The sequence below is a fragment of the Tauraco erythrolophus genome, chromosome 8, assembly GCF_009769465.1.
Source record: "Tauraco erythrolophus isolate bTauEry1 chromosome 8, bTauEry1.pri, whole genome shotgun sequence".
NCBI classification, from domain to species: Eukaryota; Metazoa; Chordata; class Aves; order Musophagiformes; family Musophagidae; genus Tauraco; species Tauraco erythrolophus.
Window position 1 is genome coordinate 7,267,061 of NC_141472.1, and position 24,437 is coordinate 7,291,497.

Sequence of the window (24,437 nt, forward strand, 5' to 3'; positions counted from 1 at the left end):
AAAAGATGGTTTTGCAGAGAGGCAAGCAGATGCTGTACTATTCCTCGGTTTTACAGTACACTCAGATTTCCTATGATTTTAGCAGAGGAAGGAATTTTTCTTTCTAATATTAGTAGTTAAGAAAAACCTGTGAAAAGCAAAAAGGAGCTTTAAAATAACCCAAAACAATAGAACTGAAAGGTGACTCTTCATTAAATAGTGTGTACCTGTAGAAAACCCATCAAGAATAGTAAAATACCCTTGTTGGTTTTCAGGGAATTCTTTATATGTATGTTTGTTAATAAATGGATGGATTTGCTTAATGAGGTTTAGAATCAATTAGTAACAGGTTACTTACGGTATATCCCAGTAGCTTTCATAGTCTCACCCAGCTTTCGTGTTCTTCTCACTTTGCCTGGTCCACTAGCAACAGAGCTGTAGCGTGTATGTGCACCTCTCTGCTGATTCTTCTCATGTTTGAAAATAAATTAATATTCCAGACAAGAACACTTTAATACAGCTGATTTTTTTTTCACCCCAGTTTGAACTAGTGTAACTGATAACAGTGTCAAGTTCTCTGTAATACAAATAACTGTTAACACTTTCTTATCCTAGTTGAATTATTAGAATATAAGCTTCATCAGGAAAAAGCTATCATCAGTGACTTGCACAGCACCCTCTCTGAGGAGCAGAAGAGAGCCTCTGAAACATGTGAACTCTTGAATCAACAAAAAACAGCGCTAAAATCAGAGCTGCATGAAAGTAAGCAAGAGAATGAAAGCCTGCAGAAATCTCTAGAAGAGCTTCAGAGGGAAACAATCCAGTTACGGTGAGAAGTAGATTTATTCATTTATTTTATTTTACTTATCAACAGATCTGAAAGAGCTTTATACTCATTGGATCCACAAATGGCTTTGCACTGGGAAACACAAGGAGGGAAATTAACCTCTCTCACTTTTTGTGGATATGTTGATTTTTCTTTATTAATGGCTCAGATTTATTTTTTCTCCAATTTAAATTTGCAGATTTGCCTTTTCTGTAACCTTGACTGAGAAATAAGTACATGTTGAATGGGTATATTAAAACAGAACAGAGTAGATCCTTGGTAACCCTGATAAACCGCACTCCTGCAGCTTGTGTTTTAGTCTTTTGGTTGTTGCTTCTCTTTGCCGGTCATCTTGTGCATGTTGGCCTTATCCCTAGTGTATGCCAGTGTGTTTTTCTTTCCTCTCACAGGACAAAAGTTTTGCTCTGCCAGGATAGGTAGATAGTGTCTCCCTGTCTCTTTATTGTTACTAAATAGAGCAATTCTAGCTTTGCTTGCATGGAGGTATATGTTTTCAGATGCCAAGTAACTGTGACTTGAAAACGGACCCTCTTTTAAAACCTCTTATAAAGAGCAGAGACCACCTTAAAGAAACAAATCAATAGACCAATTCACAAAAAGTAACCCAAAATGTCTTGCTTGTGTTACTGGTGAAGGATATTCTGTTCTGAACATAGATAGAAGTGTTGTTTTGAACTTTGCAGTTTTGAATTGGAAAAAAAAGAAAAGGATTTGGCAGCTGCACTTGAAGACTTGCAGACTGAACATCAGAAGGAAACAGAGGTACGAGGCTTGTTTGAGGAACAACAGCTTCAGCTTAAGAAAGCAGAAGATGAAAAGACAAAGGCCTTGGAGGTAATGCCCTACATCTCAGTGCTTCACTTCACCTCCCTTGCTGTATGAAGCTAACAGGTTATTTTTACAGTCTTTTTCATGTCCAATGGTTTTTGCTTAATAACTGTTTAAAAAAACCCTTCAAACTCCTACAGAATGTGCAGTGTTTATTTTGTTTTCACAGAATTAAAGCTTTCAGTTACCCTCCTTAATTGCACATGCAGAAATAAGCAAAAGTCTTATGTCTACCCCTCGCCTTTTTCTTTAGTGTTTTTGGAGTCTTATACGTTTATGTTCTTGGGACCAGGTTTGTACTGCCCCTTGCTGTGTAGAGAGCCAGATTCTTCAATTGTGTAACTGCACCCTTTATTCCAGAGCAAACATGCTATGAGGATGTGATGTGTATGATCAGCTGAGATTATAAAGAAAACCACCCAACGATACATGTGCTTGGCAGAGAGTCACTGGAGCCTTTCCAATATAACACGTATTTCTGGAGGCTAAAGCCTTTGTTTGTTCTTTCTTCTAAATCAAGCAGAAAACAAATTAACTGGTTTCTCTCTGGTACCATGATAGCAGTAACTCAGTTCTTAGAAAAGGCCTACAATGACTGGAAAAGGAAGATTTGGCATAAACCAAAACCAAACTCTATCAGATAACTCCAAAACAATTCTAGCTAAATGCCCTTAGTGAGGAAACACAATTCTGAGTCTGTCCTTGTAGTCTGGCCTCTCACATCATCTTTCTGCTACATGTTTAGGTTTGTGGGTAATTTTTGTTACTACTTGCATGGTAGAACATGGTGCTAACATGCTCATGCAGGGAAGGCAGGGACCGTTTTAGTCCAGGCAAAGAGAAAAGTGCATTGCCCTAGGTGTAGTTGTGCAACAGATTCAAACATTAACGTTCACATTGCTGCAGTCATGCATTCCCAAATCCTCCCTTGAAGCCGTAGTACTGAGGAAAGTTGATGCCACTTAACATCTGACCTGACTTTCTGCAAGATCAGAGAGGTGGTGCTGGCTGGAGGCTAGGACAGAGCCCCCTGCTAGGAGGACAGGAGTGCTTGCTCTGACTGTCTGCAGGCGCCCTGGGACTGACCCTTCAGTGTCTCCCTTTCCTTCTGAAGAAAGGCTGGCTCCCAAAATGGATGGAGGGATGGGTTATTTTTATCAGCCTGTACTGTGTGCTTTAAACAGATGGGCTGTAAAATCCAGAGGTTTTACATTTACTTGCTGCTTAGGTTTTTGGTTCTTTTTAAATCAACGTGGGTTATTTCTGCTTCAGATCTCAATTAAGAGGATTGAGCAATGTAAAGATTAGTGATTTCCTAATGTCGTGGGTTAGGCTGATCCAACAACTAAAATCCATGCAGTCGGTCTCTCACTCCAGTAAAATGGAGAGGAGAAAAATATAATAAAAGAGTTGAGGGTCGAGACAAGAACAGAGGAGCACCCACCAACCATGGTCCCGGGCAAAAGAGACTCAGTTTCCTTAAAGCAAAACAGTTTATTAACAGCTACCTAAAAAGAGAAAAAAAGCAAACAAAAACAGTTACTTGAGAGGATAACAAGAAAACAAGGCCAGATCTTAAAAACAACACCACTCCCCCCCTTTGCCTTTTCCCCCGGCTCTACCTCCTCCCCCAGCAGCACAGGGGGCAGGGAATGGGGGAGTGCAGGTCAGTTCATTCCAAGTTGTTACTGCCGCTTCTCTTAAAGGAGAAGGAGTCCTTACACCATTGTCCCTTGCTCCAGTGGATCCCCTACTCACGAGGAAAATCTACAGACTTCTCCAGCGTGAGTCCGACCCACAAGATGCAATTCTTACCTCATCGGATTGCTCCAGATGTGGGCTTTACCACAGTCTCGGATTCTTAGGGAGTTGTTGCTACTCGCTCTGGCATGGGTTGTCATATCGACCTTAAATGCGTCTCCATACAGACTTGAAATGCGTAAATGCGCCTCGACCTGTGCCCATGATTCACAACAGTCTCAGGCTCAGGCATCTCCTTTAACAAAGCACCTCCCCATCGGCGGGGGTCGTCCCACGGACTCTAGATGCGTACCGTGCTCAGGCTCTGGCATCTCTTCTCCTACGTGGATCCTCCACGGGCTGAGAGGGGGTCTCTGCTCCCCCGAGGACCGCTTTTGGCTGCGAGGGGGAGCGCTCGCCGTCTCACCACTGGTCTGCAAGGGGGACTCAGCTGCGGCACACGTTGTCCCGTTCCATCTCACTGACCTGGTGTCGGTGTGGCCGTTTCTCTCAGATCTCAGTCCTCTCTGGGTGAACTCGGCCCGGTGGGCACCCCGGGAGCGGGACTCTCCCTGAGTTCCCCAAGCGGCTCCGCTGCCACCATCCTCAGCGAGTGGCACCGGCCCAGCCTGGGCCACTGGCCCGGCCGGGCGCCGGGGAGTGGGGGCTGCGCCCCCCTCCCTTCTCCTTGCTCCTGGGCAAAGGCACACCTTTCTGGTTCCTTTGTCCCGACTTAAATAGGGCAATTCGCAGAGGTGCCGATTGGCTCAAGCCCCGAGGGGGATGGGAGTCCGTTCTGATGGGCAGCTTCTGCCACCAGAACCTCTCCCCCTACATCAAACCATGACAAAGGTCTTAACTAATTGAAAAAAAATCATGTACCGGAAGATATTTTAACATTACAAACTTTGGTTTTGTTACTTGGTGTCATGTTGCTAGCAAGCTTGCTTCTGGCACTTTAATTCAAAATTACAAGGTTAATTTTTTAATTACAACTTTTTAATACCCAAACTACTCTAGTTCAGTCTTGAATTTGTTGCGGTATAAAAGAGGAGGTTGAAAATCACCAAATGCCAGCCTGGCCCACAAATAAGTGTTTGTGCCAGACTATTAATATGTGCTTCCCCGTCTTGACCAGGAACTGCAGGCTGCCTTGGAGCTGCAGGCGGTGCAGAGTAACCAGCTGGCCGTGTCCTTGGAGCACGAGCAAACGGTCAATGATAATCTCCGCAAGGAACTTCAGATCGAGCACTCCCGCTGTGAAGCATTGCTATCCCAGGAACAGACCAAACTGTTGGAGCTACAGAGAAATTTGGACGCTGAGAAAAATCATTCATTGGAACTCCTGAATTCTTTGAATCATGAACGTGTTTTGACAGAACAGTTGAGCATGAGAGTGAAAGAAAGTGCTTCTTGTCAGCACAGGGAGTCACTGCTGGAACAAGCCTTTGTTCGAGAGCTCCAAGCCCAGCTGGAAGAAGAGAGGTCTCGAACTGTGGAGTTAACTGATATTATTGAGAAAATGCACCAGAAGGCCATCCGTTCCAAAAGGCAGCTAGAGGCTGAAGTACAGATGTGCTGCGAAGAAACCCAGAAAGAGAGAGAGGTCAGTGACAAATTGAGAGCTACGCTGGAATCTCTTCAGGGTCAAAAGCAAGAGGTGATCCGTTCCTTAGAGACCCAGAAGAAAAGAGAGGCGAAGCTGAAAGCTGACTGGGAACAACTGCAGTTACTCTTCAAGACAATGAAGGAGAAAGATAAAAACAAGAAAGAGGCGAGAGAGAGCGAGCGAAGACAGCAGCAACAAACAGAGCTAGAGAAACAGAAGGACTGGCAGAGAGATCAAGAGAGATTGGTGAGAATGCCTCTGCAAGTTTTGCCTTACACTTGAAATAGCCACCAACTGGGATTTAACCCTGTGGATGTTGTTCTTTAATTGAAATGTTGCCTTCCCTTAAACAAAGCATTCTGAAAAATGCTTTAGATGAGCTCTTTTCCTGCATTTCTCAAATGCAGCTGTTTCCAGGGGTTTTCATCTGGGTTTATTGTTGATAGAAGTTGATCTTTACGTCTTTGCCCATGCTGGGAATTGCACTTGTTAACAGATGGAGAAGAATATGGCTTAAACACAGAACGGAACTGAACTAGATTTCATGTCATTGCCCTTATTTTGAGCTAGGCTCTTAATTATGGTTTGCAACAGTACGAATTTTACCCTTCTTGTTTCTCAGCTTCTTCACTTTCATTAGAGGAGAAGGGAGGCTTTGCAGGCTCTTTGGAGATTTGTCCATCACCATGTCTGGAAATGGATGGAGCAAATGCCCACTCTGGAGTCATAAATGGCTTCCTGGTGGCCCTGGAAGGCAGTACTGTAAGCCTTCCCCTAAAAGTGGTCTGTGAGTTGCAGAACACTGATGCATATGCTAGTTAGGTGTGATGCTTTTATTTCCAGTCTGTATGTGTGTGTGTATAAAAAAACAAAACCAAAAAACACTTATCTGTGTGTATGTGTGTATATGTGTGTGCGTGTATATGTATAAGATGCAATTAACTAGTACTTATTCTGTTCAAATAGCAAAACTTGGAACGGCAACACCAGAGGGATGAGCAAAGAATCCAAGAGCTGCAGGAAATACTGGCAATATTAGAAGAAAGAGAAAGAAATCTCCCGTCTTCAAACCATCAACAGGAACTGTCGTGTACCTTAAACAGAGATCGAAATGCCAAACAGGCCATGACAAAAGAAAATGAAAAATTGCATTTGCAACATCAGCAACAACAGCTAGAGAAGATACGGAAGCAGCTGCTTTTTGTAGCTGTGCACCTGAATGAGTTAATATATAAAACTGTAGACAAGTGAGTAGTTGTTCATAAAATAGTAGTTTGCTTTCTATCCTTCTTCTGAACTTGTGTGAGTCATCGCTGAAAGCCCTGTGCTGAAGGGAATGAGTGATATATCTGCTTACAAGGCTTAACTGTGTGTGAAACCATGGTTTTGTGGTGACAGCAGACTCTGGTTAGTCATCCCACTGCAGCCATTCCCGTTAGAAGCTTGCGTGCCTGTGTTTGAACTGGATCTGTGAAGTGACCCTGCTTAAAGAACAAGTCCCCAAAAAAACCTGATTGGAAAGAGTTGTTTGGTAGTTTGGCAACTGCAGCAGTCTAATTAGAGAGTAATCAAAAAAAACCCGAACAGGTTAATCAACACATCTGCAGGTTTAGAATGAGAAACTCCATTAAGCATGGCAGGGAAGAGCTAGGGGCCAGGAAAGAGTGGCCAAGTCGCAGTAATTTCGCACTACTTTGGCAGCAGAATAAAATACTTGTGATGTTTTGCTGCAGCCTGAATTTGCGTGATGGAATTTCAAACTGGTATAAAATACAGACTTCTGAATAAATACTTAACTGGCACTATTTAGAAATTCTACTCTTAAAAATTAACAAGACTTTCTAATTTCTGCTTGTGTTCATAGCATTTTGTGTGATGCATAGTGCGTAAGTACAGCCTCAAAACTTAAAGATCGTCCTGTGGGGAGAAGGAATCAAATGTATGTTAACATTACTACAAATCAACCTGATACTGAACAAGTGTTTCTGTTTAACAGAACAGTTAACGATTGGTCTGTACCAAATGATGAGGCTGTAGCTTCTTTACTGCAGACGTTAAAGGAACTAAAATCAGATTTATTGTCTCCTCCTGCATCTCAGGTAAGTAAAACAGTGTATATTTGTTGATTACCAGTAAGTTGTTATCTATTCTTTGGGTTGCAGTAGATGTGTAAGTTGATTGATTGATTTCTCCCTCTCCCCTTCCTTTTTTGGTAAAGCATTCAGGGGAAAATTGGGATTTGCCTTGAGGATGGAAAAAAGATGTACACTTGTACCTACACTGTCATTATATTAACATATTTTAGTATCATACTTCTGCTTCTTTGTTGTATTGCAGAGTCTGCTTCTGATGGCATTTTTCCCCTAGATATCCCAGAAGATGCTGCTTCTGTATGCGTCCAAAGACAGTTGTTTTTCAGCAAATAGCCAAGTAATTTTCAAAAGGCACAACAGTGGTTTGTTGTCTCAGGAGAGGTGTTTTGGCAGATGTTTGCAGTATTGCACATACTTTACACAAGCCTAGGGATTATCAAAGACTGAGCTCAGGTCTATTGATACAAAATATGTAGCTTTTGGATTCCATCTTATTTACCAGATAACTTTGCCCTATTGTTTATATCTTTCTCGTGTAATAGGGAGAGAGATCTTCAACCACATTGCTGCCCTTTCAGCCAAAATTTTGGGATTTAGGGCTAGCTAACAGTCTTGGTTCTGTTTGATTCAGCCTCTCTCTACTTCTTCACCTGCTTGACAGCAGATCCCCAGAAAACAGACCTTTGAGAAAGAGTTTTGACTGATACATGAGAAGGCTTTTGTAATTTCTGTTGTTCTTTTGTGCTCTGTAATGTAGCTCTGATGTATGATAAGCTGGCTAGGCATGGTGCAAGCTCTCCCTGTGCCTGACTGCTTACAAAATACAATAAATACTTTTCCTTCTGTCGCCTGTGCAGCCACTTAGGTGGTTGCCAAATGGATCATCTCCAGCCTTCAGGACAGGGATGTAACCTCTTCCCAAGTAGGTGTTCATGGAGTTATTTTGGTTAAGCCTTCCTCTCACAAAGCTTTAGAGCCCTCTGCTGTGGACAAAATGATTGGAGAGCCTGTAGTGGGGGGACTAGACCATCTTATGACTCTATTTAAATCAGACTTGGCAGAAGTCCCTCCATAGCTGACCTGTTTTTCTAGCTCAGCTCCCTCCAAGTTATTACTGTACTGGAAAAGAAAAAATAGTTTGGGTTGCTTGTTTTTCCTCCAATGCCATTAGATCTTCTGCATTAGAAACTCTGTTGCAAATGCCTTTTACAACTTCTAGGATTTATAGGCTCTGATAGTCTCTTCTCTTGTTTAACCAGACTTTGCAATTGCCTCCTCCAGGGACTGTGACCACACTAAAATTAAGGGATTCAAGTTTTCTGAGTGAAGTGTAAAAAAAAAAACCAACCAAACAAAAAACAAACAAAAATGTAGTGAAACACTCTGAAGACATATGCCTTTCTATATCTTAGAGAGGGAAAACTATACCTTGATACCCCTTCTTCTTTGGGCACAAACATCCCTCCTCTCTGCCATCTTTTCAGGCTTTTTTTTATTTATCTCTAGAACTGCCTTTTATTTCAGGCCACTCCCTGAATTTCTCCTTCCTTTAAGGTATTGAACCACATGCTCTGGAGACCAAAGGAATTTACTGCTGTTACCTCCTTGAGTTGTAATAAATTGGGGACTGTTAGACAGGGAAAGTGGCAAAATGCCAAAATGAAAAGTCTGTGCCAAAATGAATATGGAGTCAACTGGTCAATCAAATGCCAACTGGTCAGTAGTAATCAAGTGGGTAGATGGATCATACAGAACACCTCAGACATTACAAGTATCTGTTACTGTCTTCAGACTGAGTTTTTGTAGGTCTGAAAGTGCCTGGGATGATGGGACCGTAGTCCTTACTGGGACAATGTAAAGCAGCTTCCTTCCGCTTCAGTACGATACAGATGGGTTTTGTTCCCCATATTTGAACTTTTTAAAATAATACTTACCTGAAGTGTGTATCTGAAGTTCTCTCTGCCCTTGTTCTCAAAATACTCTTCTGTTCCATCTCCGTGTGTGATATGGCACAACTGCCATGCCAGTGCAAGCTCTGTGTAGGGAAATGCATGCTTTAGTTTATCTAACTTCAGTATAAGAACCTGAAATTGTGTAGAACATCTGTGAATTATAAGTACGGGACAAGAGCTTAACTTGAGTAGAAATAAATAACAAGTTTCAGAACAATACTGAAGGTAGTGTTAGATTCGTGAAGCATTTTATTTAACTTTGGAAAGCGTTAAGAAGAAGCTGAGAAGTGGAGAGCCTTTGCTTTCAGCAGTTTTAATGAAGTTGCTAAGTCCAAAGGGAGGGAGGCGGATTACATGCCGTGCAGGTACAGATAGCATCGGAACCCCAATTTGTTGCTGTTTGTACTGCAGGCAGTAAAAAGACTTAGATGGCTGTGGTTTATGAAACTGTATTATATAAGATTTTTTACGTGACAAATTGTGCTTTTCATAGAAGACAAATGTAAATGGCACGTGTTAGGTTATTAAAGTATTGTAAGAAATTACTCCTGAAAAAGTTCAAACTCCCAATAAGGTTGTACTCAAATAAGTTGCTAGGAGAAATTGGGGTCAGTTGTGTGTACTGGCTCCTCTAATGTACAGATTTTATTTCAAGGGAAGAAAACATTAACTGCCTCTAAAAAAATATCTTTTGTTTCTCTGTGGTTTGCTGCATCATGCAGTGGTGTAATTGTTGACTATTAAATCGATAGTTGATATGAAGAGGGTTATGAAGCCAGAACTTCCACAAAGAAGTGGACCTGGAGTTGTGGGACTCATTCCTACAAGAGATGACTTACCACAAAACTGAGTTTCTCAGAATTGAATGTGATTTTTCAGAATTTACTTCTGTAGATACTTCACGACGTGCTTTTGTGCGTGCACATACATAGACATCTTTCTTCACAGTTTCTGTGGTGCCTGTTGGTGTGGAAGAAGTTTCCAAGTGTTTGGAAGATGTGCTGTTATTAAAGGGAATAGGATTCCTGTAAAGCTGATCACACAGATCTGTAGAGAAGGGGTAGCTTGATGAACAATTAATTTGATACTTCTTAAGAAGGGCTGTTTGCATGTTTCAGTTTTCCATCCGACCGTTTAACACGCGAATGCCATTGCTGATTTTCAGGCTCGTTATTTTAATGTTTTAGTTTGCCCATAAAGTTAGGTTATTATTCAGTTTGAGATATTTGGCTGTGGAAGTAATGTGCAGAAACCATCACGGCTCACTTCCTTTTAGATCGGATCTGCAGATGATTCTGACTCTGTTCAAGAACTGGAAAAAGACGCTTGGCAGCGAGAGAGAAACATGTTGCAGAATGCACTGAAACAGGCTGAATCCGAACTGGCTAAAGTGACTGTTGAAATTGAAAACAGACCAGTGGTAGAAACTTCCAGTCCGAAGGTAAAATGATCATGATGGTCAGCAAACGGGCTGTCTGGAGCTTGGTGAGCAAGCAGTGCCATAGCCATTGGCGTGTCAGTTAAACCTGATGGTTTAACTAATAATAACTATTAATAGTTATTTAAAGCAGTTGTTGTTTTCTTTGTTAAAGAGTTAAACTGTTTTAGAGCTTTGGGTATGACAATTTCTTTGAAACGTTCAGGAGATTTCAGGCAGTCTGACACTCCGTGCTTGGGTGCTTTTAGCTGTGTACAGAATTGTTCCAGCTGCCCTTGTCTGCAGTATGGACATTCGACACGAAGATAGCTTGTTTGTGGATGGTTTTCTGCACACCAACCAGTAACCATGCCAAAATTTTCTAGCCTAGATACACATAGACATGCAGAAATGCAGTAGAGTTGGTAAAAGCCTCCATGTATGGTGTCCAAACTGCCAGAGTGTAGAACTGCTACTTTGCACCGAAACTGGACAAGTCATAGTCTGTTATACAAATACTTGCTCAAAATTTCATTTTAGAGATAAATGTGTGCTGCTTTCATACTTCATAATTATTAAATAGCTTTCTACAGTTTTGTAAAGCAAAATAGATTTTAGATACCCATGCATAACCAAGGTGTGGGAGATATTGCTGGAAAAAGTGAATAACTTCTGAGCTTTCTGTAGCTAAATCTTAACAGATTGTGGGGTTTTTTCTTTTTTTTTTCTCTTTCTCCAGTTGCAGAGATTATATAGGAAGTTCCTTAGAGCAGAGAGCTTTAGAAAGGCTCTAGTTTATCAGAAGAAATACCTCTTGCTGCTTCTCGGTGGATTTCAGGACTGTGAGCAAGCAACCCTCTCTCTAATAGCACGTATGGGAATCTACCCTTCACCTGCAGACCTGCAGCTTTCTGGATCACGTTCCCGTCCTTTTACCAAGTTCAGATGTGCAGTCAGGGCAATCATCGCAGTATCGAGGTAAAGCCAAAACACTCGCTGTCTCTCGTACACGGTGTTTTCTTGGAAATTTTAGAAATTGATAGTTCCTATGGTTTATCCTGCATTAACATTAAGCAAAAGGAACAGGTTGTCCAGAGAGGAGGTGGCTGCCCCATCCCTGGCAGTGTTCAAGGCCGGGTTGGATGAGGCTTTGAGCATCCTGTTGTAGTGGAGGGTGTCCCTGCCCATGGCAGGGGGGTTGGAACAAGATGATCTTTGAGGTCCCTTCCAGCCCAAACCATTCTGTGATTCTATGTCTTGTTAGCTATAACTTTGGCCAAACTGCTGTTTCAGAGTCAGCACTGAATTGGATGTGTACTAAACTAAAGGTTTACAAAAAGCAGCTTTTCTTGAGAAATACCCAACAGCAATGTATTTGAGAATCAGTGCACCTCCTTTCAGGTCTGACCCTTCTCTACTTCAACTCACTGGATAGTCTGTCTTGTATCAGAATATGATCACCTCATCAGTGATGGTTTTCCTCTCTTGAATGCAGCAGCTTGTGTTTCATTGAGTATGATTCTATCATACTCTGTCGCTTACTATCAAATGGATTTTTTTATCTGTACTTGGGACAATATGCCATCTCATAATGGCTTTTGAGCCTATTTAGTAAAAAAAAAAAAAGAGTTTTAAGTGTAATGGGTGGTTACTTCTGAGCAATTTTCTTGTCCAGGAAAAATGATTACTAGCAAGTTTAAGACTTTCAGGAGATGACACAAGATGTCTTTAGGCTGTTGTCTTCGACGTGGATGCTCCAATGATAGCAATATTAAAGGACGTAGAAACAGTGACTTCCAAACTACTCCTCTGAGGCAGGAAGAGCTGCCACAGAACTCTCTGGAGATCAGGGACAGAGTGGAGGAGCAGTGCCAAAACAAGCAAACTTTTCCAACAGTTAAAAAATCGTTGTGGAGTAAAATGAGATAAGCCTTCTTTCTAAAAACTGAAGTTGAAGAATTCTTCCTCCACTCCTGCAAGGATTGTTACTTATGTTGTTTAATATGTTTCATGCCAACAAAGAGTTTAGTATTAAAATTCAGTGTATTTTTGCTTATTTTTAATGATGGTACAAATTTATTTGTTACTAAGGTTGAAGTTTTTGGTGAAAAAGTGGAACAAAGTTAACAGAAAGAGCGCATATGGTGAAACCATTTCTCACAGTATAGGAGGTACTACAGGTAAGTGTTTTGGACAAGTACATTGATTTAATCATAATTTCTCTTTAGTGATATCTTTCATTTAAAAACAAAACCAAAAAAAATACCCACAGAAGTGGCAAAAAATCTGTTTATATGTTAACACAAATGTGTTTATCGATTTCCTGAACACAATGACTGTAAGTTTACAAGGACATTGTAAGAAATGAGAATTGAAAACTTTCAGAATTCATAATTTACAACAAGGGCGAGCTCCTCCTCTTCTCCCTTTATTGCAACTGCTCAAGCTGTGAAACTGAGTTCTGTGTTCCTAAAACTCAGAGAAATATGTTTGGTACAGTTTGAAGCTACCTGTGATGGAAATTAATGCTTCAAGTTATTAATAAGGCAAGGACAAATACTGCTGTAATCGTATTGAGATGGTACATGCAGTATCAAAGCAAGTCTTAGAAGTGGTGTACTTGCTGGTGTTACCAGAGGTGAAAAAGGGGTTTTAAGTGGTACCAGAGGTTCGGAAGAGACTTAATCCGATGGCAGATATCCCCAAACTATTTTCTCCTGGAGTTTATTCAAGTGCTCTCAAAGATGACAAACTGGAGCGGGAGACCAGATAGATGGTCTGATGCATTCAGTACGGACTGCGTTCCTTTGACTTACTTACGGATGTGTTTGTAAGAATTTGAACAAACATCCTAACGTAGTACCCAATACTGTGGAAGTCTCCCGTTTTATGTAATACTCCAGTACTTGTGGCTTTTCAACACTAAACAAAATTCAGATGAAATAGTGCATTTTTCATTACCTGGTACTACATAATTTTCACTGTTGCTGGAAATACTTACTTAAAAAAAACCCAACCACTTCCTACATAAAACCACTGTGGTGTGATTCCTGTGAAACTTGAATCCTGAAACGCGTGCTGAACTTTCTACCTGACTCCAAAATAGCCTCATTAAAAATGTTTGATTTCTTTTTGTGATTTAAAGGACTTATTGGAAGGGGTTTTTTCTTTTTTCATGAAAACAGACAATAACCCCCGCCCCCTCCAAACCTCCACCACACCAAACAAAAAAAAAATCTTCCTTTCTCTGCTGTTTCTGAAGTCAGAGAGTGTAAGTCAACAGTAACAAATAGTTAGAGCCAAGCAAGTATTAAAATTTCTTGAAAAAATATTTTGCTTATATGAGAACATCCTTTGTGTGGATATAGCAACAGCTGCTGAAAAAGCAAGTCTGGAGAAGGAAAATAGTGCAAGTTCTCCGTTTGCAGAACGCAGTTGTTCCACATCAAAGTGTCAAATTTGTGTTAAAAATGGTTAAAACAAACAAAAACCCAAACAAACCAAGAAAGCAATTAGCTATAGGAAGTGTGTTTTAGCTGCATTTAAAACGAAACACAATTTACTCTGCTGTAATTCTTGTGCGTTTTATCAGTTATGTTTATGATGGGCTCTTTGGGATGGTTCCCAGTGTGTATTTTTTTAACTGTTTCATATTTAACGCAGCCTCTGGTGCTAGAACAGAAGTTCTGAAAGAGCAGCAGCCCTCAGCTGTTCACATCAGCTCTCCCCCAACCCGGGACATGGGGCTGTGCCACAGAACCACCTCTGCAAGATTTGTGAGCCGCTCCCCCAGCTCCTCTCACTGCGTACACAACAGGTCAGTCTGCAATCCCTGCCTGTGTTAATCACGGATGGACAGTCTTCCATAAAAAAGGAGGAGGTACTTGAACAAGAAGAGGAATTTTTCTTAGATCTGGTCAATGTTTTCTTTCTTTCAAGATGCTACAGGAGAAAACCTTGTTTGCTTTAAGCACATCTGATGTTCTTGGTCTGAGAGCATTCCTAGTGGTGTTCCCCAATTTAATTTGGACAGGCTACAGGATTTACAATGGCTATGTCTGTTAGCCCTCTTTGAGGGGTAATTCTTGTTGCCTTTGTCATCCAAGTTGGAGATTAATGTCCGAGCATCCTGTGGAAGCAGCTCCCCTCCGTATGACAGCGTTGCATTAGTATTAGCTGCCTTCAGGCTCTGGGCATGCACACAGAATGGGAGGTGGAGAACTTGCAGGATGTGTGTTCTTGCAGTTTTTCATGAATTCTGGCTAGTTCTGCATAGAAGTACAACCCCAGCTACCTGTTGCTGGGTCGGATGTCACAACTGACATTCTGTACAGCGCTGCTAAGACAGTCTGAGCTTCAAGCTCTGCACTGGAGTTGGATGAAGGTGGCCTCAGTCATTACTGACCTTCCCACTCCCAGGCTCTCTCTGGGACTCAGAGCAATCTCAGGCATTGCATAGTCCATTACTGTGTGTGGTGTCTTCTCTCCCAAGCCACTCCTCATATGTGGCTTCCTCCTTACAGTAAGGATTTGCAGGAGTTGTAGAAAGTAACCTTTCTCAGTCCCATCAGCTTGGGATGTGTTGTTTGTTTCTTAACATCCTTGCTAAATTAGAAGCTTCAACCAACAGGCAAGAATTTTCTTCATGAAGAAAAAAGTAGTAAGGAAGTAGCTGTGGTGGTCTAGAGGTATGCAAAGACAGCAGATACTCCAAATTATTTTAGGTTTTTTAACATTGCTGACTGATTTGGGGGACAGGACAGTGTCATGAAGGACAGGTAGTGTTCTGGTTTGTGTAGAATTTAGCAAAACGTTTTGGAGAGTTAAAGCCGTGCAAGTGTTTCCCAAAAGACTTAATTCTGCCCCGCCTTATTCCTCTGTCATGGCACATATCTGGGTCTGACAGCCAGAAGCAGTAGCTGGTAGCTTACCTGTCAAGAAAAGTCATTTGTATTGTATGGAACAAGGATATTAATAATAGTTGGCCCTGACTGATTACTCAGTGTGACTGGGTTAGTAGTAGCTCAAGTCTAATACGGCCCTGAGGTAGGTTAAACGATGCCTGTTGCTGCTTTTGCTTCCTGGCAAAGCTATTCAGAAGGGAGGGGATGGATAGGAACTGCCTTCTGCTAGTAAAAAGGTGTAGGGGGAAGGAATAAATCCTAACTCCCAATAGGAGTGTGTTTGCACAGGGTGTCCCCTCCAGTGTATATTTCTGCTAATATTTGAAATTTGTTGTCAATGTCCAGAAAGGAAACACAAAGTACCATCTAAAGGGTTCCCTTTTTCAACCTTGTCTGTCAAGATAGCATTTTACCTGCTGAACAGGAGAGTACACACCTGGATGCAGCGTGCTCCTCCTCAGTCCTTCTCTGCAGAAGATGGACTTTTCTCACTTGGCCATTTGGACTCACCTCTGACTGCAGCTGTCTTACCTGAGGGACTTTGTGTTGTGAATCAGTAGAGGGAGATTCATAGCTACTCCAGCTTTTATCAAAACATCCTTTCTTTTGACTCCCTTGTGTACAAAGCTGCCTGGTCTATATTGGTTTATATGTAACTTTTTGGTGGTGGTGGTGGTTTTTACTGTTTTACTTTGCTTTGCACTGAATTACTGCCTATATGAATGTAACTTTTTATTATATTTATTTGAGTATAGCACGTGAAGAAGAAAATAATTTGTTTTCTTTTTAAGATTGTATCCATCTACAAGTTCAGCTTCAGAAAAGTCATTTGTGCCTACTCAGGATCCTGAACGATCGCTGACGGAATACATCCATCGCTTAGAGGTTATCCAGCAAAGACTAGGGGGTGCACACCCAGGTAAGAAGAATTTTGTTACCCCTCACAGCTGCCAGCAGTCTGGGCTGTTTTTTTCAAAGTTCTTCCTACGTATTGCTTATGACACTTAAAGCATGTAAAGAGCATCACTTTAATGAATAATTATAATTGGAGAGGGGGAGAAAAAAATAAGTCAGTCTCTGAAATTAAACTATCTAAAACTAGTCCAAGTGTAGCATTTCTCAAAGTAAGTTCGTAGTGAAATTCTTCAGCAATAAGGCTGAATAATTTAACGTCATTTCCACACCCTGTTATGAAGTCTAAATGAGCAAGCATTGCAGTTTAAATTGTGTATTGAGTTAATCTGCTTTCGTAACAGCTGAACAGGGTTTTCTCTGCAGCACAAACTATAACACTTAGCTTGTTTATTGCTTTCTTATATTCCATAGCAGATCAAAAAAAAATCTGGAGGCTGGTGAAAACAGCCATCTAGTTCTAAGATTGATCAAAGACCCCGCAAAGAATTGTAGTGGCACTTATCTTTGCTATTTAAAATACTTCCACCTAATTTCTAGACTGAATTTACGCAATCTTCTAGTTACTTACTCCTGTTATATCTAAGTTATATCACAGAAATTCCTTGTCCCAAGGAAGAACTTATAAACTGTCATCATGTCATCCTCAAATCATCGCCTATCAAGATATGATTATACGTGTTTTCCAGTGTTTTGTTATTTTTGAGACTCAAGTCTAAGCCTTCTCCAGTGTATTAGTATCTCTAGATTGTGAAAACAGAGTTGGACCTCCGGCTGCAGCGTCGTTTGTGCTGACCAGACACAAAGATAACTTGTTCCTTGTTTGTCCATGTAGCCATTGTGTTGCAGGGGCAGCCTCCTGCTGCAGCCCTTTCCCACCCAGGGCAGCAACACAAATGAAACAGCAGTGTGATATTTACGACATCCATGCACAGGCACACAGAACCTGCTCACACAACCTGTGCCGTGGCTATGCCAGGGGAAGTCGTGCTCTTGCACACCAGTCCCAGCAGGTGACTGGGGGAGAGCACCCATTTAGTTCAAATCACTGATGGGGTGGGATTGTCATGACCACAGTCCACGTCGGGGTGTAACACAGAGCTTCATTGCAGGCCCAGGGAGAAGCCCAAAGCTCCAGAGCTGCCTCCTGTGTGGAGGCTCCAGAGGAGCCTGTGCCAGCTTTTCCTCCAGGGTCTTTGTAGCATTTTGCCCAAAGCTTGCTTCACCCATTGGGTTTATGTTGCTAGTTCCCTGGTCTGAGCTAATAGAGGCCACCGGGTCAGATAGTCATAGAATCAGAGAATGGTTCAGGTTGGAAGGGACCTCAAATAATAATGCTGCCATGGATGTTTTCATCCAACCTTTATCTCTTTTTATCTGCTATTCCTGGTTCCTTCCCCATGTTACTTCTGGCTGCTTCTCCCCACAGTTTACTTTGTCATGCTGCTGTCAGGTCACTATGGTCCCTGATCTCTACGCAAGCACTGGTTACATCCTTCCACTAACCACCACCCTTGGCTCCCCAGAATCTCAGCCAAAAGCTGTAAAGCTGACCAAGTAGATATTTGGTTGTGGCACTATGGGAGGGCCACGTAGATTCCTTTGCATGTTGCACATACACATCTTACATACTTCTTTCACTAAGTGTAACCATTGTCAGCTGCTGTTTCCCAGGCAGAGTTGCCTCCTGTCCTTCACCCTTTGCCCAAAGATGTGTGCCTTTACATTGGTTGTGCTGAGATGAGAAGAATATTTGACCATATGCAGAAAATCTCTGCCAGTCACCAGCACTCTTACTGCTGGCTGTTCCTCCAGTGTTTAACATCAGCGGATCATCTCTGGGGGGATTTTTATGGGAAAAGGAGTGGGGTTTCAATCTAATGCTGATCACAGCATTAAAAAGTGATTCTTCGCCCTGCAGTTGTTACAGATGCTCATTCAAATCACATCTACCACACTGGGTCCTCAGCAGTTCCAGGTTTGAACTCTTAATCTATGCTGTAGAGGTGCTGTATTTTTCTCAGTTTCCCACCATTCATAAAAGGCATTATTAATTGTGACTATTGACTTCACTGCTTTTAGAAAAATGCTGATTCTTAAGTTAACTTCTGAGGTAATGTTTTTTTTTATTACATGTTGCATTCCTAACACATTTTTAGTGTAAACTTTGAAAAATTAAACTTGAAAATTACTTGCTTCTCTAGAAAGAGAAGAATCTTCGCTTTGTCAGCATTCGCAGGAGCCTGGTATAGCTGGACAACAGCTATAGGGAATGTCTGAAACATTGCCTGTTTTTCTGGCGCTCTGAGTTGATCAAAGGAAAAAAAAAGAAAAAAAAGAAAGAAAAAAAGAAGGCTAGTTTTGCTTACAAATCCTAGTCTTGCTTACATCACTAAAGTCAACAGCTGCAGTGACACTTCCATCTGAGAACGTTGACATTGTTCTCACCAGGATTTTACCTAGAAACCTCAATACTGTGACTTTCAGGTTTTTGAATTTGTTGGGGTTTTTTTCCCCAAATACTGCAATTGTTTATGGCAAACACAGATAGATAACAAATTTTAGAATTGCAACCTGATAGCATTTCATAGAAATAAGGTATTTTGCTTTATGCTAAGTGTGGAATTAGTACTCCACAGCTGGGACACCATTAATAGCAATTCTGTGGAAAGTGCACGTCCCTTGTAATTTTCATGTTACCAGAACGATGATGTTGGGAATTACAGGACGATGTTGCAACCCTTAGAACAGCGCAGTGGGCAAAATGATTTCCCAATTTCTAATGAACTTTAAAACATCTACTCAGTGACAAGACCTTACCCAGCAGCAGAACACGTATCGAATCATCGCCAAGAGTAGCAGAGTTGAACTAAGCAGCCCTGTTGCTGCCTGTTAAGTAGGCTGGTGATGGAGCGTTGGTCTTAACGCGTGAATGTTCTTCAAATCTTGTTCTGTGTTGTTCCTAGGTGACTCATGAAAATGGTAATTGCTTCCCCTGTAGGTCATATTAAGCACATTGAGGAAATTACATAACGCTAACTGTACCCTGTTGCTTCATCACACCGCAGTTTGCTAATATTCATTTGTTTTATTTAAATTTAGTGCAAGTTCCAGGCCCACCTCGCCAGAGAAACATGAAAAAGTGATGAGAACACTTCTGAAATCTGTACTGTGAAACCCTCCCGAGTTACTGCTTGCTTCTGAGTTGGTCTGTACTGAATGGAGGCACTTGCAATCTCTTCTGCAACTGAATAAAGGGTAGTGCGTTTGCATCAGATTTTTATATGACTTTTTATTATATTTTAGTACTTTAAGAGGAAATTACTTTTGACTGAGCAATATTTTACATTCTCATGTGAAATTACTACTAAGTTAACAGCTGAAGTGTGCCTGCATCACTATTTTAAGTTGCAAAGAGTCTCTTTGGTGTTTATTTTTCTATAGTGTATAGTTGGATTCCTTGTAAAAAAAAAAAGCTATTAAAATGGCATTTTATTAGTGAATTCTGACACTGGTTATTTATTTCCACCTTACCTATGTACTACTTTTGCTGTTCCTAAAATTGTTTGGATTTTAGTATTTCTGTAGGATCGTTCTGACTAATAGAACAGCTAAAATACTCTCCCAAATATCAGATACATGTAGCCTTGTGTGAATTTAGGATTCGCTCTTCTGGTTTTACAATAAAGAAGTCCTTCCCTCAGTCTTTCTCATCACATTCCAATTCAGTGTCAAGCCACCACTCCTTGAGTTCTTCTGTGACTGAGCTACGCACGCATGATGTATTTGGTCTGACTGAAGTCATGCTTTATAACTAATCTCTGCCTCCTCGGGAAGTCAAATACATGTTATATTTTCTCCCAGTGTGACCTTCACTTATTAGATACTTCACTCAGTATCAGAGCTGTCCTTCCAGTTTCCTTTGGTGTTCCTTCTGGAGAGAAGGAAGACAGAGCTTTTGGGGGAAATTGCCACAGTGCTCAAGTAAGGTATTTCCATACAGCACAGGGTGTCTGCCCTTACTGCGCTGTGGGTTTGTTCTGTCTGGCGTGTCCCCTCCCCAGAGCTTCAAGTAACAGCTTGGCCAGGTATCTTCTCTCACTGCTGCTGGTGTGTTGGGTTGTATTTGCTAATGATATGAATAAAGGTAACAGGTGCTAGTCCACATACGAGCAAATCCACGCTGGAACTAGTGAGAAGAGAAGGGCACTAATCTTCCCCTGGAAGACTTACACGTAGTTTGGAAAGAGCCGAACTCAGCTGGCTGCACTGTTGCCTCTCCCTCATCAGAGACATCAGACGTCAGAGACAGAAAAGGAGCTGCTTCTGACACTTGGCAAACTGGAGCGTCTGTGTTACAGAAATGCTTACGTGTTTAGGAACTTGAGGAAAAAAACCATTTTTTCCAAAATAGATTTGGATTAGACTGGTGTTTGTAAATGGGAAAATAGAGTCAGTGCAGGAAAGCAGAAATTAAGTTCAGTCTAAAGTGCAAATAGATGGGATAGAGAAATAAGTAAAGCTTATGAGCACTAAATTAGAAGTTTTTAACACAACTTTTGGACTGCTGGTAGTTATCTGTCCTATTTTGTCTGGATCCTTTTAGCTTCATTTTCCTAATTCAAAAGGCTCGTGACTTTTAACTCTATGCATTTTTGGCAAAAACAAATAAACAAATCCCCTAAACTATATCTACCTGCAATATAAGTGAAACTCCTGACTGCAGATCTGCCCAGTATCTCGTGCTGTATGTACCTTTCAGGGAGGCAGAGCCAAATGGGTATTAAGCTGCTGCTCAGACAAGAGGAAAGCAGAGGCATTCTGGTGGTACACCCATTTTCAGTCATAATGTTTTCAGTGCAAAAATGAGAGATTCCAAATATCATGCTGGACAAGACTTCTTTCTGTGATATTTACCTTTGGTATTTCTTGTCATGATATGTCACAGAAGCCAAGTGCTTCTTGGGATAACCTAAGATTCATTCTTCTCTTTTTCTTTAGAAAAAGTACGGGCAGCCTTATAACACTAGAAGTATTTTAAGACTCTGGAAAGGTGAAATCTCTACCTTTGAAGCATACATGGTGTTTAACTTTGGGGTATCAGAAAAATCTCTTCTGGAGGCAGATTATTTTACTATTATTAACAGATTTTTATCTATCTACAGGATATTTGACAATTGGATGTTGGCGTTCGTCTGAGATTGCTGTACTTATTTAACTACTTTTGTCTTTCCCAATGCTTGCTCTTACTCTTAATGAGCTAGTGCTGTGCCACCATGCTAATTCTTTAAACGTTTGAGAATTTTTATTTGACTGGCTGAAGGTTATGTTTAAAAAAAAAAAAAAAAAAAAAGACAATGCAGCCAGCTAGTCTTGAAAGTTGGCTTCAGACTTCTCATCAGTATTGTTGTAACAGATAAGAAATTTCCTCTTACTTGAGCAAAAAGGTACTAGGTGATCTGCATGGAAGAGGATACGAAGGGTACTGTGTGTGGGAGGATCCCAGCTGTGCTACTGCAAGGACTGACTCAGACTCCATTTCCACAGTCTCTGGTAACGGATCCGTGCACTGTCCTAAACAGGGCTTGGGTCTGCGTGTGCGTGACCCAGTTTGTACGTGTGCTAGGATAACATCGGGCAGAGTTTATTATCCTATGACAGCTATGGGAGAACCTATTATCTGACTTGGTATTAAAGCTTGCCAACAGTAACTTAACTTGTCCAGAGTTCCAGACCATTTTAAACTGAAAAAGCTTATGCTGGATCAGTGACAGTATCATATTTATTTTAAAAATCTGATTGTAGCAGCCTTAGTGCTAGATGTAGCATTCTCTCAAACTGCACACTCTGAATGGCGTTGGTATTCTTTTCATTTAGCATAGCATGAGATTGTCTTCTGTTATAAATACTGTGCATTTCTAGACCAGAATTCAAAACTGGCACTAAATCAAATCTGTAACTTCACACTCACATATGAACTGCACGTGTCGTTCTGACTTGGGAAACAGGAGGACTGTTAGACCTTAGGGCCTGTACTCACAATGAGCCAGTAAGTAGAGACATTGCAAATCTAAACTAATGACTAGTTTTAAAATCTGGCACTTTTAGGTAGACAAAAAACACAAAACAAAACAAAAACATCTTTTAAAAGACAAAAGGTAAATTTTTTGTATGTGTATTTAGTTAGTCTCATGGTTCAGCCCCACCACAGCTGAGCCACCACTCAGCCACTCGCTCACTGCTCCCCTCAGTGAGGTGGAGAGGAGAAAAGTGTAACACAAGGTCTGAGGGTGAGACAAGAACAGGGAGGGATCACCCACCGACCATGGCCCCAGGCATAACAGGCTCGGCTTGGAGACAAATCAATTTAATACCCAAAAGGTTGGTGCAATTGAACTTTCCCATACTCATTCTGGAGTTTTAGAAAGCAGCATTCTTTATAGCGGCACCGGGTGCACGGGGGATATCTTCTCCTGGCTGCACCCCTGTCCCCTGGACAGAGACTTAGTGATACACTACGATCATGCATATTCATAATGTGTTTACATATTCATTGTTATTCTCTTAAACAATGGGTTACTTTTCTCCTGCTTTACATGGAAATTACTTCACATGCTCGGTTCTCTCCTCCGCCCCTTTCTTTAGGGTCTGGGGTATGTTTAGGGCAGGTGGTCCATGAGTCAGTGGTTGCCATCTCCCCCAGCTGGAATTACCTTTTTCCCAAGTCACTACATCTACTTTGTGTCTCTTAATGCATGCCTGATAAATATATTTTAGGTGATTTCTTGGTTCCAAGTTGTAGTAAGTGGTTCTTTAGATGACAGCTGAAAAGCTGTTACTGGGTGCTGTATCTTGAAAGACTCCGTGTATTATTCAGGTGTTCATCACATGCCGGGAATCGTGGCTTTGACAAAGCGTAGCAGTAAGTAAGCTGTATTCTACCTGACGCTATCTTTTAGTGTAATTACAAGATTAAACTTTTTAAACAATGGATTCCATTGTTTAAACATTGGAAGAGCCAATGGTTTTGAAACTTCTAGACACAAAATTCCTTGGCTCACTTATTCCTAACTCTAAAATGTGCAGACCTTTGACTCTTGTTTTGGTTCTTGACAAAATACAAGTCCTGTTAGAGTTTTCTGTAGGCATCTCCTGCCCTTTGGCAGGTTTCAGCTGTCACCAGCTCTCACCTCCTCTGTTAACAAGTCCTTCTTCAGCCTTCTGCGCAGAAGAACATAAAACTCCATGAGTTTGTGCCCCAACCGTACTGCAGCTGCACATTCAAGCCAGACGTGGCACAGACATTGGCAGAATTGTTAAGTCATGAAGAAGGCCGAAAATCTTGGGAGGTTTCTAGTGAGCACTGGTTTACATGTGTGCCTTGGCAGCATTTGTAGGAAATCAGAACCCCATTGTATCTGAAAAAGAACTATCCAAAAGGACAGACGGGTATCCTTCAGTTTAAACTAGTGGATGTTCAAGAGGAAAAATTGCTCCCTTTATTTCAGTGTGGCTAACGAAGTAGGCAGTAGCCCAAAGGACTTGTTGCTCTTTCAAAGGGAAGCTGTAGGACTGCAGAGGCAAATCCTTACACCCCTGGGCTTCAACCAGCTGCTCTGTATGACACCCAGGGTTCTGGAACCAGGAGCTGCAGTTCCCTCCCTGACTTAGCACAGCGTCCTGTGTGCCAGGTTCCTACAGATGGGATGAGCTGGTTGGAGGAAAGAGTCTCTCTCCCATCTTCCCATGAAACCAGGTAAATGCTTTGCACTCCCAACACCCTCATGCAAGGATTTCAGTACCTCCCCTCGCCTGCTTGCTCCCACGAGCTGTATCTGGTGGCCCTTGATCCTCTGTTGGAAAAGAGTGAATGCTCGCTGCCCGCTCTCTCTCTGCCTCTCAGGATGTCTTAGACCTTCCCTGTGCCAGCCTACGGGCCGTGTCTTTCTCCCGCTGAAGAGTCCCAGCTTACGCAGATGGCTCTTTGTGGAAGCTGTTCGACCTCTGAGCTTCCTCGCTGGATTTCTCTGAAATTCAGCTCGGCTCTGTCCAGAGGTAGAAGACTGCACCCAGGATTAAGGTCCAGGCTAAGCATGATGTAGGCAGTGGCATATGGATTTTTTTCTTTTGTTCTCTTTTGTTTTCCTAGTTATTCC

The 24,437-nt window shown here is 41.6% G+C and overlaps 1 protein-coding gene across 2 annotated transcripts in view; it reads left to right on the top strand.

The window, feature by feature from the left end:
* PCNT (pericentrin) overlaps positions 1–19,628 on the top strand; it is a 128,927-nt gene extending 109,299 nt beyond the window's left edge. For both annotated transcript variants that reach the window (XM_086616121.1, XM_086616122.1), the window contains exons 44-54: positions 595–808; positions 1,510–1,660; positions 4,533–5,249; positions 5,970–6,250; positions 7,000–7,102; positions 10,325–10,489; positions 11,205–11,443; positions 12,557–12,645; positions 14,129–14,282; positions 16,161–16,288; positions 19,384–19,628. In XM_086616121.1, the coding sequence (XP_086472247.1) occupies positions 595–808; positions 1,510–1,660; positions 4,533–5,249; positions 5,970–6,250; positions 7,000–7,102; positions 10,325–10,489; positions 11,205–11,443; positions 12,557–12,645; positions 14,129–14,282; positions 16,161–16,288; positions 19,384–19,427 (2,285 nt within the window). In that variant the 3' untranslated portion in view covers positions 19,428–19,628. The remainder of the gene's footprint in view (positions 1–594; positions 809–1,509; positions 1,661–4,532; positions 5,250–5,969; positions 6,251–6,999; positions 7,103–10,324; positions 10,490–11,204; positions 11,444–12,556; positions 12,646–14,128; positions 14,283–16,160; positions 16,289–19,383) is intronic.
* The last annotated feature ends 4,809 nt before the right edge of the window (positions 19,629–24,437 follow it).